The sequence below is a fragment of the Wyeomyia smithii genome, chromosome 3 (genome assembly GCF_029784165.1).
Source record: "Wyeomyia smithii strain HCP4-BCI-WySm-NY-G18 chromosome 3, ASM2978416v1, whole genome shotgun sequence".
Taxonomy (NCBI): Eukaryota; Metazoa; Arthropoda; class Insecta; order Diptera; family Culicidae; genus Wyeomyia; species Wyeomyia smithii.
The window spans coordinates 273,696,537-273,711,281 of NC_073696.1; the positions used below are offsets into that span (position 1 = coordinate 273,696,537).

The following is a 14,745-nucleotide window of genomic DNA, read 5'->3' on the forward strand; positions in this document are numbered from 1 at the left end:
AATGTGGGGGCCCGGGCCCCCTGGGCCCCCTGGGCCCCCCCTTAAATCCGGCTCTGTTTATGCTATACGTTGTTAAAGTTGTTGAAAAAATATGCTGAAACGTGCTATGACTTTGTAAGGAAAAGTCCTGGAGATGTGTGGCCTTCAACAAAAACGTGGGCTTTGTATGCCAAATGCTTTTTTATAACAACGTTTTCTTGTAAAATGTAACTAACAAAAGTTAAGTACAAAAAACTAATTTTCAAGTAACTTTCATAGAATATACGCTGTAACTCTGTACTCAATGAAGATAGAAATTTTTTTTGTTCAACAAAATTTCATATTTTTGCCAAATAAACCATTCCACTATCTCTTAACACAAAAAAGTTTGTATTTTTGATACATGAAAACCTACTGTAACATATGCTCGCCGTACACTAATACGGGTGGATTGGGACAAATGGAATCTTAAGGATTTTATAGTACTTAAGCTTACCTTCAAGGAAAAGTAACATGATTTCACTTGCCCCTTTTTAACCTATACGTTCTTGAAATTATAGAAAAAATAAGCTAAGATATGGTATAACTTTGTGGGGAAAAGTCCTGGAGATATACGACCTTTGACAACAATATGTGTTTTGTATGCCCTAACAATTTCTCCGAACAATACTTTCGTGTAAAATGTAACCAACAAAAGCTAAGTACAAAAAACTAGCTTTCATGTAACTTTCATGTAATATACTTTATAACTTTGTACCGAAAAAAGATAGGATTTTCGTTTGTTCAACAAAGTTTCATATTTTTGAATCTTCTACAACTTTGCTGAATAAACTGTTCTTCTATCTCTTAACACAAAAAAGGTATTTTTTTATTTTTAGTATAGTAAACTTTTCATACTTTTTAACAATTTGCGATTATGCGGGTCATTCATACAAACAATCGTTCCGAAGACACTTTAAAGCTAGGATGAAGGTGAAAGGCGCTATGGAATAAGTTCCACTTTTTGCCTTGCCGGTGTCAGGCTCCAACCGAATAAATGTTTGTTGCAGCAAAACACGAAAATAGACAAACATATCATCGATTTCGTGCAACAACTCAAAATTGTGCATGGATGAGTTTTTTATGGCAAATGATACTGTTGAATTATATCCCACAAAGACCGAGGTGCCGAGGTGCCTTTACTACTTAAAAATTTCCCAATAAAAAATTGCAAAACTACAACTATATTATAATATGCCAATAATAGATTCAAGTTCAATGAAAACTAGGAGTCTTAATAATTGACAGTTTGTTTTGAGAATGGAAAGGTAATTTTAACGCTTAAGTTCAAGCACAATTCTCTCGAAACTATGAATTTTGAGTTGTGTCAGTGTTATACAAAACCGGCGGCATATATGAAATCGCCGCCTGCTGCGCTGCAAATTGACGCAGCTCTGCTTGCTGGTGGTGAAGTCGGCCTCAAAATACGCTCCCAAATCGGCGGTCCCGTTCTCCTTATTTTAAAGCAAGCGACTTTAGCGCTACTTCGAAGAGAACCACTTGCCTGTTGTGGCTTGCCCGGCCACAAACTCCGCCTCAGGGCGAGCTAGGCTAATCCCAAGCAGCACACGTTGTTACATAGCAAGCAACGTTACGCTTAATGCAACTTGCGTTAATGGTGCAAAATTACATCCACTACTTCAATTCAACTGTAAAGTAACTGAAAAAGCGCAAGAGGTGGAGCCTATATGTAACCAAAAGTCACAACGATGCTTCAGTGTACATCAGTATAACACAGTTTTATAGTGTCATTCATGTTAATAATTAGTTAACCATAACATCATGTTGCATAACTACAACCACAATCAAGTATATTTTATTGCTTCATATCCATCAATGAAACAAACCAACACAAATCATCAATAACCTGTTGAATCATAGAGTACGTGGATTTAAGAAAAGAAGAATAAAATTTCTTTTTTTGTGTTCCCTTTTTTGCGGTGCATCATGCAAAGTAGCATAGACATATTTACGTTGTTGAAAGTCTTAGGTATGGAAGTGAAATCCAACTTAAGTAAATCTCGTTCTGTAAGAAGTTAATCGTTATGCGATTCAAAATTTATCGTGAAATTGAAGCTTTTAGTGCGCATTTCTCCAAGCGCCTCTTTTAAATGGTAATTTGAAAGGTCTCGAGGATTTAAATATTATTTTGCAAGTTTGAAAACACTTTTTTATTGAAAATATGCAACCGTAAACAAATTTTCATCAAATACTAGCATTGGAAAAAACAGTCATTGAGGATTATTTGGAAAATATTCGTGTATTATACATTTGAGTTGAAAATGGATTTCTAAAAAGGTTTTACTTTTTAGAAAAAAAATATGGCCGAACACAATGTTGCTTTAGTTATATTTCTTGTTGCATTTATCAAGATAATATATCCGCGGAATAACGAGGTGCAACATAATGTAGCTATATCGTTTACTAACCGCGTTATAAAAACATGAAGTTTTAACTAAGATTCAGAACACTACCTTACAATACTGCAATACTTTAATTTATGTCAGCACAGAAACCGGAACATCAAGTTACTGTTCAAATTACTGTCTTAATTTTTGTCGAAGTCATCAAACCAATCAAGCAAATCGATGTGACTCTAAAACTTTTTTTAACTGTAATTGCTTCGTTTCTCATTTTACCATCACTAAATTTTGACAGATGTAGACATTACGCAGCTAAAACACATAGAACAGATTAACAAGCGTCACATAAAAAGTCTGAATGAAGTTTTTAAAACTATGCGTGCGTGCCACAAAATATCGCTCGAAATAAATCCCTCGTCATGCTGATATTACCAAAGTATAATGTCACTATACAATCTGCATGCTTATCAGTGTATGTACTCTTCACTCTCTTTGGTACTGACGTTGAAATATATTTGCTGTGCTGTCGACGGCAGCGGCATCACAGCATGACGAGAGGTTTAATTCGGAAGGTTTATTTTTGTGCACACACACTTTTTATCATTTGCTTGTTATTCTGTTCTCTGTAGATAAAACCGTGCAAGATTGCAAACTATTTGAATTATTTGCAACCTATCATGCATGATTCTAGATAAAAACAATTTTTTGTGAAACACACAAAGTTAAATGCTCACGAGCAATGAAAACATCTGGTTGCACTGGCGTATTGTCTGGAAAAACATTCTGATGTACGAATCAGACACAGTACAAAATGGCGTTTTCAGTAGTACAAACGAGAAAAACTTTGTTGTCGAAACCTGCTTTAACTATTGTTCCCTCGCTTTGGGTGTCGGAAGATACCGTGAAATGGCCATCGAACAACCTTATTACTCTATCCAGGAATGAGCAGGTTTATCCCGGTAAGGAATGGAAAACACAAAAATGCAAAATTTTGGGACATCGCTCTTCGTATAAACAAGCCGAGCAACTAATTGAGTATTTGGAAGAGATAACGGATTCCGACGACGCCGTACAACAGAGCCGAGGAACGCGATGCCGACCGCCGAAAAAGCTGGAAAAAATACCAATGAATTTGTACAGCTTGAAGCCAAAAAACAAGGTATTTTCATTTGATTTATTTTTCTACGTTTCACATTCTGATCAGACTCTGTTTAACAGGCAGCGAATAATTTGTGCATAACTGATGTACAGCTCGAATTAAATGAAATAAATCCAACACCAAATATTGTTATACCAGAAGGTGCAATGGGTAAAGCGGATAGGAATTTTCATACATCAAACGATCAGGCGGACTCGATTGCAGTATGTTTTGGAAGATTTTTTTTGTTTTTTTTTTTTGTCTACAGTTAAATTATTTTTTCAGATAGAAAATTCCAGTCAAGCAGAATTTTATGTGCAGGATGAAACAGAATTTATTTGTATCAATGAACCGCCTGACGGAATTAGTACAAACAGATCAATCAAACGATATCGATGAGGTAAACGATCAGCAATATTATCAAATTCATGAGTCAGATAGGTTGACTCAAATTGAGGCTAAAATCGATACACAGCAAGCAGTTTTGGAGAAAATACTTTGCTTTATGGCAAATATAAACAAACTTTTGGAGTATCAGCAGCCTGCACGGGAAAAAGAACATGTAGCCAAAGCTGAAAATTTTCTGAATTCGAAAGCATGAAAAAAATTGAAACTGATGAAGAGCTACACGCGCTAGAAGAGTGTCTAAAAAATACAGAATTCGAAGGCAAATATTTCAGATATTTCCATACAGTCTATAATCTCACAGGAAAAAAAGAAGGAGCTCCCTTTTTTCGAACTGTTATAAGAAAATTGATGAATCCCACGGTTTTATTGGATTATTCATGGAAAGGAAACAGTCGTGTTAAACAAAATACGATTGAAGCAACGAAAAATAAAAGTTTCAGGGACAGTTTTCCCCACATAGTTGAATTTTTGAACCGTGTAGTTAAAGCTGCAGATTTCGAATACACCAAGGATTGGAACGAGAAGGTTTTCAGTGATTTTTTGAGACCAAAAGTAACAGAGGTGAAACGATATGGCTCCGGTCAATCAGTGAAACGGGTTGCGTGTAAGCGCAAAAGAAAGATCAACGATTTATTACATACCGCAAGCACAGAAGAAGTGGTACACTCGAACGACCAGGATTTGGAAGATGTGTCAACAGACTATTGTTCGCTAATGCAATAAAATTGTTACTCAATCAATTTTGTTAAAATTTAGTGTCATTAGACACCTTGCGTTAGGGTAAACTTATCTTAGCGCTGATGATTTGACGAATAAGTTTGGAAATCTAGAGAAAAGCCTGCGTGTGCAATTTTTAGTTGAAGTTTGATTGATTTATTTTATTTTAACAAATAAATATTCAATAAAAACAATACATAGTCTTTTTCAGGCGAGTTGCTTCGAGAGTTTACAATTTGAATTAATTAAAACGAGTGCTCTTGGATTATATGAATAAGTGGCACAAATACGGCTTTGGGCATGTTGTTGTCTTGGGTACATACCATTACCATTTTGCAATACAAATCTTTTAAATCAAACAATGCAGGTTCATTAAATGTTAAGTTAGAACAATAATTCTGTGAAGAAGATGATCGAACAGGCTTAAAAAAATAATCTTTAATATTTGATAAAGAAGCTCCACATAGTTGAATAGAGTTATCGGTAGACATTTTAATAATATACTTTACAGAGACTAATTTAAAGTCTTTCGTACAAATCCAACTATCTGAAGACGATTCAGTATTAATACAAAAATCTTCAAAATGAACAAAGATATAGACTGACGGAAAGGAAAAATCTAAAAGTGTTTGAATTTTTGGATCAACATCACATAAGTTTGAGCAGCGGTGTTTCAAAGTTGGGTTTAGCCTGTTTCGTCGAGAATGCATCGTTTTTGTTTTAAGTGTAATTGATTGTTCTTCAGTTATTCTTCGCGAAATTTGCGACAAAGGTAAATTGCCACTTCGTAATATTCTTTTCAAATTATACAGTTTAGACTCAAAAGGATAAGCGTCGAATGATTCAAGTGGGCCATATCTCTCAACATCGTCAACAAGATGTACCAGATTGTGCATATTACTGCAAAACATTTGAGGCCCGTATAGTATTTTGACCCCTTTTGAAAAATCAAATATCATATTTCGTGCAATACAGTAGTTATCCCTGCTTTGATCGTATCTAGAACAAATATGAATTGCGCAGTACAAATTAAGGAAATTGTGAAATATATATCTTTTTCAACAAAAAACCTGTTAATCACAACAACACTCGTATACATGAAAAATGACCTTAATTCTGTTCCCTTCCAACGCGATAAATGCTCTAAGCCTCGACCTTGACGTCTGATTTCTCTGGGTAACTTGGTAATTTTAAGAAAGTTTGAAACCTGCTCAATTTCTTTTGTTGACCATTTAGCTTTATAATTGTTCATTGTTCCTGTTTTCCAGCCACTTAAAAACCGTTTCGTAATACCTAAATCAATCAGGTGTAAAGCATCACCTATTGGAAAATCTTTAATCATATCTAAATCGTTGATTTTTTGCAAAACGCTATCAAATTTATGATGACCTTCATACTTCCTGGCACGAAAGCTTTCATAATTGCGAAGTTGTGCATTTAACTCCGGGAAAATCATCGTGTTAGCAGTAAATGAATACTCGCCTTCAGTAGCACACTTCAAGCAAGAGCTATACCCGTTATGACCAATCACACCTGTACAAAGACAAAGTAAATGCAAATTATTTATGAAATTGAATTTTTATATATTTACCTCTAAGCATTGATCGGGCTGGAGTATCGCATATGGAGCACCTCAGTTTAAATGATATATTTACACCATTAGCTACTATACCGTTTGCTAGAACATCATTAATTTCCTGAACAAAAGGTTCAAGAAAAGCATTGATATCTTTAGGTTTACCTTAAATTGTATAAAACTAGGTAACTACTTTGAAAAAATATACATTTACAAGTGAGAATTACTTATTCCAGCAAAAACTCCAATAATAAAAGGCGGAATATCTCGTCTCATTTCATGAATATTTACTAATATAGGCCACAAAGAGATCGAGGAACTTTTGGAGGCCGGTAATCCATCTATGTTAATGTTGAGTGAATTTGTTGAGTTAAATTTATCAACACCTGTCAAAATTTCTGTTAAAATTTTTTTCAACCCATAATGCCAGTATTTTCCATTCTGATTATCAATTGATTGTACAATAGTTCTTCTTGGAGTTTCCACAAGTGCTCTGGAATCCGTAGGAAGAACGTTATCCGGTATATGGTGTCGTAAAGTAGAAAGTAGTGGATTCAAAGCGGAGTGCTTGATTTGATATGATACAACCCAATCTCGTAATTCTTCGCGGAAATCATACATATTTTGCTCTAGCCCGCATACATTGACTTTACTGATACAATCTTCTTCGCTACTACTCCCATTGTCTAGAGCGTCAGTTACATTTTCTTTGTGATGTTCTGGTCTGTCGACGATAACCGGGACCCTTGGATATTCTTGTACTTCTGATGGGTTTTCCTGAGACGAGAATTCTGGAGACTGACACAGTTCGATTCGATCAACAGATCCACTACAAACCAGTGACGATGGTGAATGTTTTTTATTATCTTGCACTATTTCCAACTTTTTTCTCCTGAAACTTCCATTCTGTTTTATTCTTTTCCATAATTTTTTATTATTTCTAACTGAAAAACCACTGCTGGCCATTTGCTCCATCGTTAACTTCTTATGTGAATTTGATTGTTGATTGCTGTTGCTGTTGTTAACTACGCGTCTTTTAAATGTTATCTGAACCATATTGTTATTTATTAGTAAAAATAAAGTTCCAAAAAGAATAAGCGCAGCATATTTGTGAAAAATATGTTTCTCGTCACTAAATATATACTTATACGTAGCGAATGTCTGAATAATGTGTTGAAAAATCTTAAAACTACCTAAAACCAACATCGAGTTGAGCATTAGTTCAGGATTCCAATATAGCAACCAGCAAAATTTCATGCAACTACAATACAACATGATTATAACAAATGTTGAACATTATCATTTAAAAAGATGTTACAAGTGCTGCTTGGGATAAATACTGAACTGACTGAATATACTGAACATAACTCTGAAACAGGGAAAGGCACTGTATAACTTTAATTCGACGTGGTTAGGTACAACTGTTACAGATAATACTCAATCATAACATTACGTTATCTTTACCGAACTCGCTTGCAAAGTTTCCACCACTAAACTTCTCTAACTCTGAAATAAATAACATTTGATAAAATAAGCTTACCTAAAGACAATCTCACTCTAACACACACTGTTCGATACGCAATGATCGAAGCAAATTTGAAATGATCCTCAGCTGAATTGAGAAGTTTCGTTCAAAACCGAAAATTTTATAACGAACTTCTACAGCAAGTTCAAGCTTAAGTTATCATCTCTTTCCACCATTAGATTCTCAAGTTTATTTACCTACACTGTCTAGGTTTTCTCAAGAAGAACAAGCAAGTAAATCCCTGATTCGTGCTTGAGATTTGGATTGCGTAATCGCGAATAAAAGCCTGAAGAAAGAGTAAATATTGAAACGGCTAACTTGTACGCAAGGTGTTATTGTGCCTAATCAGCCAACTATCCATGATCCTTATTGTAGATCAACTATAAATTCTAAAATCGACGAAAAATTTATACATGACTTAAAATTCATCAACATACTTGTTACACTAATCGAATGAATCATCGTCTAGTAACAGTGATTGGATGAACAATGAACACTAAATTTCTGCATGCTAGCTTTTATATGTAACTACTGAGAGTCATAGCGTGTGCATTTGAGCGAGGAAAACAACAACAAATCGTTTATAAATCAAACCGTTTGTATACTTAAGTGCCGACTGAGTTGAAGAAAAAAGGGATAGTGATCGATTGTCAGTTTGATTAGAACTGAGACTGAAAGTTTCATCTGATATTTAGCCTTGTTCACGGAATTTATTGGTCGAGATAAAATATAATAATTTGCTTCAAAAAACCACAATTTTCGCATTTTGATGGACCCAGGACCACATGAAATCCGTGAGAAACTGACTGAGAAAAAACGTATTTCCACACATTACTACCACATTTTCATTCCGTTTGAAGCCCTTTGTTTCATAGTCCAATTATGCGATATTATTAATCTTATTTCTTGATAGTTTTACCTTTTAAGGCCTGTTATTCTCGATGAATGTGTTTTAAATTTTCATCCCTTCTTTTTATTTTATTTCGTCGATTCTGCAAGTTTTATAAATAAAACTGTTTACATTTTTCTCGAGTAGTTCGGAGTAAAACTTAACTCAGCAGTTTAGATTTTTAGACTAAAGTTGGAAATGTTATCCGGCGTAGAAAAATTAATACTCTCAGTAACTTCGAGTTTGATACAGTAAGTTGTTTTCTTCTATTGCTTTTCTTGACCATATTTAAAGTTTATCATAATTAATCTGGAACTGGTTTTGGCACTTGTGAACCGCTTGCTATAAAATTCACAAATAAAATCGTTCAGAAACTTCGGAACATTCTCCCCGTGGACAAACGGAGAAACGACGAGCCCGACGAACAATTAATCAACAGCCGTTTGACACACTTACGAGCTCGCTAGGGTTACCGAAACTCATGGGAATGGGTAAAAGGCCATAATATTACATTTTTCCAGTTTGAGCTTTAGAGCAAATTTTCATTCACTTTTGTTAACCAGTGTATTTTTTTAATTTTAATATCAGTACTTTTAAAGAGGAAAAAACATTTTCTATGTCAAACTAACTGTTCTTGATAAGTCGACTAAAAAGGTTCTACATTGAGAATATGAAACATTCTTTTTCGTTCCCATTCAGTTATTTGTTTCCTCATTAGTTTTTTCATAAATGTTGTTCTTTCTCATGTGTGTATAAACGAGTTGGATTCAAGCTTGTTTTAAAACTGTTGCAGGTTTTCAGGTTGTGAAAAGGTTTTTCAATAAAAAGCATCCTTACAGTGCGCTTCAACTTAATCTTAATTACAAATCGTAATCGCTTTGTAAATGATCCTAGGTTACATGTTTCTCAAAAATAATAAAACTTAACATCTGCTACGTTTAAGACCACCAACTTGCACCAGCCAGAAATCATATGACCAGACTTCTATAAGTAACAATTTGGTAACAGTTGTTGCCGTTTGTCTAAGAGCAAACATCATCAAAACAAATTACCTTTTGCTTTCCTCCCAACAAACATACATTTTTGGCTTTGCAAGCGGACACCTTTAAGCCGACAAGTGAGACTAGTCTCCTGTCCTGTTGAACTTCAGCTGATATTCGTCCCGCAGACTTCCTCAATAAACACCCGCCATTCGTCCCCCCTCGTTATTATGAACGTACTTTTCAGCCATTTTAAACACTCCAGCCCAATTCTGAAGGAAGCTCGTAATAGACAGCACCAGCATCAGCATAACCATGAGCATCATCATCATCATCATCGTGAAACACATTACAGTTTATAGGCCATATTGCCGTCGTGTCGAGTCATGTCGTGTTGTACAATGGCCAAACAATGCTAATACCCGTGACTTTCTGTCCGAACGCGGCAGATAAATGAAGTCATTATTCTCCAAATGTGTGCTATGAAACATGCCAAATACACCCACACAACGAGAATCGATTTCTTGCTCACTGTTTAACGGTTTATTGTTCGATTTCGTTGTTGATGTCAGAATCGTTTCTAATTTTCAACGTTGTACCTCGCACTAATTGGATGATTGTCTAGGGAGGGATATCAGATAATAATCATTGGGAATTAGCTGCTGTTGTTCGACGCACGGGCTAAAATACCGTGCGTCTTCTTTGTCGCGGAATGGGATGGAAACGCACTATCCATTAGGGTAACTTAAAACTTTTTACTCTGCGTCACTCAATTGATTAAAACTAATTTTCCACCCGTCGAAGAAGGCAGAATTTACGAGTGACACCACTCCGCGGAAGATAACACTCGGATGCAGAGAATGAAAACATCATCTAATGTGGGTTAATCAAATTTCCAGAGCCAACTCCTGCTGAGGAGAGCCAAAGAGAAGAGCGATTACTTACCGGTACCAGAAAACGTCGAACTTCGGCCAGAGCGTAGGCGATGCGGGCGTGCGCTTCTGCCGGAGCTGTGTAGGTTGAAATCTCGACGTGCAGATCTTCGGAAAGATGCGAGTAACGTGGGTCGCCACTGAGTCGCAGTTCTTCCTCCTGTTGTGAGTGCATGGCAGTGGGGAAAAGTGGAGAAGATAAATAATTTCACCTTAAAGCGATGTCATAGTGGGTTTAAAATGGCGAGAAACTTTTGGGTGATGCTTTTTTTTAACGAAATTATCAACCGTTTAAAAAAAAAACAGCTAATCCCAGTAATGATATAGTTCAACATTTTTCAACAGTTAATGTCTAACAATTTTATAATGCAATTTTCCGGGCACCCCCACAGAACAACAATAGGCGAATCACAACAACAGCAAAATAAAAAGATAACGGCACACTAACCTTCTTCCGGTCTCGCATTGAACCTTTGCCAAGTACTGCCATTTTGCACATTGTTTCCTCCTGCAGTCGTTTGAGCGAGTTTCCCTTCGGACCAAGCAGCTTGCCAACAAAGTTGAACTGTACAAAAGATAAGGAAATGGAAAAGACTATGAACAGGGGCCATTAGTAAGTAGAGACATCGCATGCTGCTGGGAAGTTTTCATTGTTCCCGAAGCGGGTTTTTTCTCTCTATTTTGTGCGTTCCGAAAGCGAACCTAGATTAAAAACTTGCACTCGATTATTCCGGAAATCAAGCGGTACTTGGACGAAATAAAATTCTTATTTATTTGCTGCACTTACATTAGCCAAACTAGTTCAGGAAACCCCGTTGCCTTATTTCAAATTTGATTGTTTTTTTTTTCAATACACTAATAAAAAAATCTCATAAAACACAGAAAAATAGATTTGGAAATGGAATCCTAGAATGAAATCCTAAAACTAATGTGCAATTAATTCGGAACGTGCAGCAGATCGAAACCACATTGGGGGTTTTCACACAAACTCGCGTTTATGTAGTTGGTAACACCCTCTCAGTAGTCAGTAATTAAAGCAAAAAAAGAAAACAAGGCTCAAATTACTGATGTTACTAAGTCCACAAAGTATGACCGAAATCTGAGAAGGTTGTGTCGGAGGCTGTCCAAAATGACGGAAAAATGTTCTGCTTCATCGTCGCCCGAAAGCGAAGCAAGCAAGAGGTGCGTCGTGTATCATGGGACGGAATGATGACAAGCATCCACCGCTGGACGATGTGCTGCTTTTATGTAATAATGACCGATAATGACCGTTCGTGGTAGAGCTGTACGTAATGAAAACCCCATTGTTCGATGTTTCTTACTCTTAAAGAGTCCTAATGAAAAGAGTTATTGAGCGATAAACTATTTTAATACTCTCCCGAGCGCAGGCACTCGAGTCCACCCATTAGAATTCACAGCTGCAACGCTTCTTGTCGAAGAAATATTACGAATGCAGCTGACGAAGCCGTGATAGAATTTTGCACCATCACCGGAGTGCAAACTCTTTGGTGCGATGTCCCCTATTCCCCCCGGAAGGAATTCGGCTTTCCTGTCGTCGTTGGTAGATATTTCTGCGCGTCGTTCGCGTCATTCCATACCCGAGACACGATAGTGCGCGGGAAATCCGAAAAATGAAAATTCTGCAACTCGAATCGTGACTTTGCGCGGAAGCCTGGCTCCCGAGGATCGACATATTTGTTGATAAATTTTGGCACGTTTTATCCATTCCCGAGGATAGATTGCACCGTATTTGTCATTGTTTTCGGCTCGCTGACTCGATCGCTGTCCTTTGCTGCCAGTCTCATCGCCGCCAGCTAGTAATGATAGTTTGCGCTCACTGATTCCGGCTCGAACGTTTTGAACTTTGATATTCTTTGTGTTCAATAGTAGCAGCCGTGGGAGAGATGTAGCACTGTGACTTTTGACATCGCAATTTGTTTGCCTCTAGCATCGAGACAAGTTTAACTTGAAGAAAATTGATGGTACTCGTTTTGTCGAACTTTTGAAACAGACATATAAACAGTAAAAACCGAAAAACTAAATGGTTTTAAACAACTAGGAATTTAAAAAAGATTAAGTAAAAAGAGTAAAAATTTTGAAAAAACAGGTTTTTGGAATTAGGCTTTAGAAATATGGAATCTGATATTCCGGAGTTGTAATTTGGAATTTAAGTTTGGGGATTGTCAGGGATTCAATTTTTGAGATTCACTCGAGACTTAGAATTTAAGAATTTTAATTGGGGATTCTAAATTAAAAACTAAAACACGAAATTGTCTGTTCAAGATTTCAGATAAAGGATTTCTGATTCAGCTTAAAAATTGGGAAATTTTGCTTGACATTTCAAATTCAAGGTCTGAGATTCAAAACTCTAGATTTATGTCAGGAATTTGGGGTTTGTGAGTCAATTAATGATTCGGGAAGATTTGCGAGTTTGGGATAAAGAAATTGTAAATTGGAATCTGGGATTTGTGATTTGCAAGTTGAGTTTAGAAATTTGGCTTTCAGATGTTGAGATTTTTAAATTGTAAATTAGGATTTTAGAATGGGAATTTTCGAATCGAGCTTTCGAATTTGGATTTTGAAATGTTTGATTCCGGATGGAAAATTGGTGTTTGGGATTTCGGAAACTTGGGGTTGGAGCTTAGAACTTGGGAATAAAAATTTGAGAGATTTGAAATCTGTTACTTATAATTTCGAATTTAGAATTTGGATTCGAAAATTCAGATTTTATTACTAAGAGTTTAGAGTTATATTTTAAAACTAAAAAATTTAAATTTTAAATTTTTGAATGGATTCATTTTTCAGGTCTAGAATTTGGCATTCGGAATCTGGAATTCGGAATGCAGAAATGATTAATAGGGATTCTGTTGAGGATTTAATTAATTTTGATTTTGATTTGATTTGTAGTTCATCAGTTGGTGCTCGGAATTTTGGATTTAGAATTTGTGATTCAAGATTTCGGATTTGGGCTTAGGTATTTGGAATTTTCGGTTTTCTCAGACCTGATATGTGTGACTTCGAATTTGTGTTTGGGAGTGCTTGAAATTTCAGATTTCAAATTTAGAATTCGGGACACACATTTGTGAAATAGGAAAATTTTTGTTTCAGGTTTCAGGTTCAGGGTTTGAGAAAGATCGCATTTGTGATTCGTAAGTTGAGGTTCGTTATTTTAAATCCTGGATTTGAAGTTTAGGATTTGAGGTTTTTGATTTCGGATCTTAAATTGGTGTTTGGAATTTAGGATTTGAGGTTTAAAATTCGAAATGAGGGATTTGCGAATTTGAGTTGGCGAATTTTCATTCAGGATCAAAAACTTGGGATATAAAGATCAGAAACTTGGTATTGAAAATAAAAAGTCCGGAATTTCAAACATGTTAATTTTTAATTTGCCGGAACTTGGGATTCAAAATTTGTTTTTTGCAGAATTCAGGATTTGAAAATTTGGAATTAGTGATTCTATAATTGGGATTTAGAATTTTGGAGCTCAGTGTCAGGGTCTGGAATATAAATTTTAAACAGAGAAATCCAGAAATTCGGATTTAAGTTCAATGAGTTTCAGGTTAGGATTTTAGATGTTGGATTTGGAATTTACGATTTGCGACCAAGAGTTAAGTAAAGTTAAGTTAAGTTAAATTTGAGTAAATATTCCGAGATTTTAAAATCAGAAATCATTAATTTGATTTACGATTTCTGTTGTCAAATCAATTTATCATAAACGATTTCCGATTCCTGATATCAGATATCTTCCGATATCTAATGTATATTCTGATACATTCGTTTAGCCGCTCTGAAAATATAACTATTTCTCAATAAAAGCAATATGTTTTTTCTCAAAATTGTTCATTTACGTGTGCCCAAATGTGTACCACCGTTTCCCCAAAAATAAACCACGTTCAATAGTTTTGATTGTTCTGTTGGCCATTGATTTGACGTTGTTGTGAATCATATGTTGGTAGATTTGATTCCAGCACTGCTCAATGCAAATTTTTTAGTTCATTCACGTCCATTTGCGTAAACCTTAGAAGCTACTGTGCACCAGAGGCAAGCATCCCAAAAGTACAGCTTTTTTTGTACTGTCTACTCAGAATGTTTTTTCTGTTGCAGTTTGTACGTGATACAAATCCACGCTAGGAGTCGGATTGAAATCGTGATGGCAACATAGTATCACGAAAGGAAACGAGGAAAATATACTTCGTGTG

General features: G+C 35.7%; 1 protein-coding gene across 3 annotated transcripts in view; it reads right to left on the bottom strand.

Moving 5' to 3' along the window:
• The window catches only part of LOC129731789 (probable serine/threonine-protein kinase MARK-A), a 402,244-nt gene that overhangs the window by 100,860 nt on the left and 286,639 nt on the right, over positions 1 to 14,745 (bottom strand). For all 3 annotated transcript variants that reach the window (XM_055692097.1, XM_055692098.1, XM_055692095.1), the window contains 2 exons: positions 10,995 to 11,111; positions 10,560 to 10,706 (listed from right to left, as the gene is read on the bottom strand). In XM_055692097.1, coding sequence (XP_055548072.1) covers positions 10,560 to 10,706; positions 10,995 to 11,111 — 264 coding nt within the window. The remainder of the gene's footprint in view (positions 1 to 10,559; positions 10,707 to 10,994; positions 11,112 to 14,745) is intronic.